The 2,887-nt window shown below is 34.4% G+C and overlaps 1 protein-coding gene across 1 annotated transcript; it reads left to right on the top strand.

Moving 5' to 3' along the window:
- Positions 1-310: 310 nt before the first annotated feature.
- On the top strand, positions 311-2,238 carry LOC118754176 (zwei Ig domain protein zig-8-like). The gene is made up of 2 exons (XM_036489041.1): positions 311-421; positions 1,936-2,238. The coding sequence occupies exons 1-2, from the start codon at positions 311-313 to the stop codon at positions 2,236-2,238; spliced, it is 414 nt and encodes a 137-aa protein (XP_036344934.1).
- The last annotated feature ends 649 nt before the right edge of the window (positions 2,239-2,887 follow it).

Below are 2,887 nucleotides of genomic sequence, written 5' to 3'. Positions count from 1 at the left end.
AAAAAAAGTCTGATGAGGAGAGGTGATGACCGAAATAGAATCTATAACTACTATCGCTTAGACTTTGTTGCTTTTGCCATTTTTCCTTAAAGAAAATCGTGGTATAAGTTCAATAACGCTGCTGAAATAAATATTTTTACGGCACAGTGTTATTTAAGGTCATCGAAAATGGTGAGAACTGTTAAGTGAAAAAATAATTACGTTGAAAAATACAAAAAAAAAAAACATTTATAAAATTTTTGAAATTTTGAAATAAATCACGAACATCAGTTGTCCCAATAATCACATTTATTTTCCTTCAACAGAATTCATGGGTACGGAACGTCCATATTTCGATGATGTTAACCCTAGAAATATATCGACAGTAGCTGATGAACCGGCGATATTAAGATGTCGCGTCAAGAATAAAGGCAACCGTACGGTAAGTAAATTTAGCGATTTAATGCCACAAACTTGCATAAATTATGAAAAGATTAGCTGCTACAAATGTGTGTGTTAAAAGTAAACCGAATTCATTCGTTTCGATCAATTGTTTTTTTAGTCTTTTAGCGCATAAATAATTTCTGATAGTGTTTTTTTTTGTGAGATGCGTATTTATACAGCGAGCCACATTTGCAGACTTCAGTGGATCTTTTCTTTCCACTGCTGCTACATGTGGCACACAGGTTGGTTATCGGATCCCGCACTATTAAATCCAATTGCCACCAGGGAATGTCACTTGATCAAAATTTTCATTTTGCCAAATTAATGTACAAAACGCGGAAAAGTAAATTTTAAAGTTATTGCTGTTATAAATGATGTAAAAGAAATATAACAACACGTAATATTGATTATATCTCACAATAAAGGTTCTAAATATTTGTATTAAGATGACATAATCACGGTTGCCAACTGTCCGGTTTCTTCCCGAGATGTTTGTCTATGTCCGATTTTTATGTTTAACCGGACTTTAAATTGATAATTTTTCTTAAGAGCATACGTATTTATAGACCGTCAAGTATCTTTAACAAAAGCAAACTTTAACGACTAAAATCAAATGAAGGCTTGAAAAGCGTATAATATATGACACATTTTGCACTAAAGGGTCAAACTGTGTACTTTCTTTAAAATCCCGACCAGTAGAACTCTTTTTGCTACATACATTTTTTTGTGAAAGCTGATAATTTATTTGCTTTTAGAGTTTAAAGGAAGCTTCTCGTTTTTTCCAAAGTGACGGCTCGGGTACATCATCCTATGCCCTAAAGCCGGGTTTTAAGATAGAAGAAAGAGTAATCTTTCAGAAACAATGCTTATGGTGTATTTAATATACAGCCGTGCTCCCAATTTAACATTCACAAATTTCATGTGGATTCGGTTTAGTTCCTTAATGGAATGAGAGCAAAAATTAAAATTTTCAAACAATGTGAAATTTTGCATGGATTTTTGAAGATTAAGATATTGTTGTTGTAATTTCTCTATAATTTGCATATATTTCAATCGGCTTTCTATCTATGGCCTAAGTATGCCACTAAGGTGGCAGTCACTTCTACCTACCTTCCTATGTGATAATTTATCTTCACGCAAACAAAGTTTCATTCAATAATCTCTTTTCTAACCAGAGATCTATGATTTTGAAAAAAACGCGTGTTTTGCCTACAAACAGCGCGCCGCTCGGATCGGGTTTGTGAAGGTACACTTAGGCATTTGTGTGGTCAAATGATTTTTTTGCTTAGCATTGATTGTCTATAATTTAATTGCATATTGCTCTGAAATATGATCGATCTCGGTGAATACTTAGTTTATTTTTAATTATTCGACACCAGTCGGTTAAGAGACTGTAACTTGCCTAAATTGTAGTTGAAAAATTAGCTAAATTTGCAATTCTGTACCTATAGTTTGTAAGATTATGCAACCGATGTATTGATAAATAAACAAAATCAATTGAAATTGTCTTAGGTTTCATGGATGCGCAAACGAGATCTTCACATACTAACAACTAACATCTACACCTATACTGGCGATCAGCGATTCTCTGTTGTACATCCGCCCGGCAGCGATGATTGGGACTTGAAGATCGAATATGCGCAGCAGAGAGATAGCGGAATTTACGAATGCCAAGTAAATACCGAGCCGAAAATTAATTTAGCCGTATCACTGGTTGTCAATGGTGAGCAGTTTTTTGATTTATATTATAAAATATGTTATTATATCATGCCGACAAACACTTTCCAACACTTTTATATTTGCCATTCTTTATAGTTTAAGAAAATAAGCTGTAAACAAAACATAAATTTGGTTAGGACATTGCTTAGTTATTACAATTTTCATGAAAATTCTGCTGCAACCACCGTTGTTGAAGATATTTTATATTTACGATTTTCAATCGTCTTAAGTCGTTTACTTAGAATGTAAAAAATTTTTCTATCCATAAAATCGCAAATTCCGACGCATTTCCTAAGTCTGGCAGCATCACCAGCAAGAGCATATTAGAAAAAAAGCGTGAAGGTTGCAGCAAAGGTAGTTGAATGTTAAATAAAACCTTTTCAAGTCTACTTCTTACCGTTTTTATCCAAGCCGGGTTCAAAAAGTATATTTCTTACAAAATCTTAATAATATCGTACATGCTTCTGGTCATCGCATTCAGTATGCCCGAGGACACGCCATCAAAACATACAATAGCCGGGACGAATATCGCTGCCAATCATGCAGCTTGTAGGCTCGTGCTCATAAACTCACTAATGCATCGTAATTTGCAAGCTAAGGCAAATAACGGTGGTAATTCTGCTCTCTCTAAATTAAAGTCGTGTTGCTGCACCAAGGGAACGTGCATCGAACGTATGCCATTCGCCTGTTGAAAATGGTTTTTTGCCTGTATTATGTAATCGTCAGCCACTAATTAATACCTCAG

This window comes from Rhagoletis pomonella, unplaced genomic scaffold (genome assembly GCF_013731165.1).
Source record: "Rhagoletis pomonella isolate Grant_MI unplaced genomic scaffold, Rhpom_1.0 Rhpom_scaffold_03496, whole genome shotgun sequence".
NCBI classification, from domain to species: Eukaryota; Metazoa; Arthropoda; class Insecta; order Diptera; family Tephritidae; genus Rhagoletis; species Rhagoletis pomonella.
This window is presented reverse-complemented; position numbering and strand designations above follow the sequence as displayed.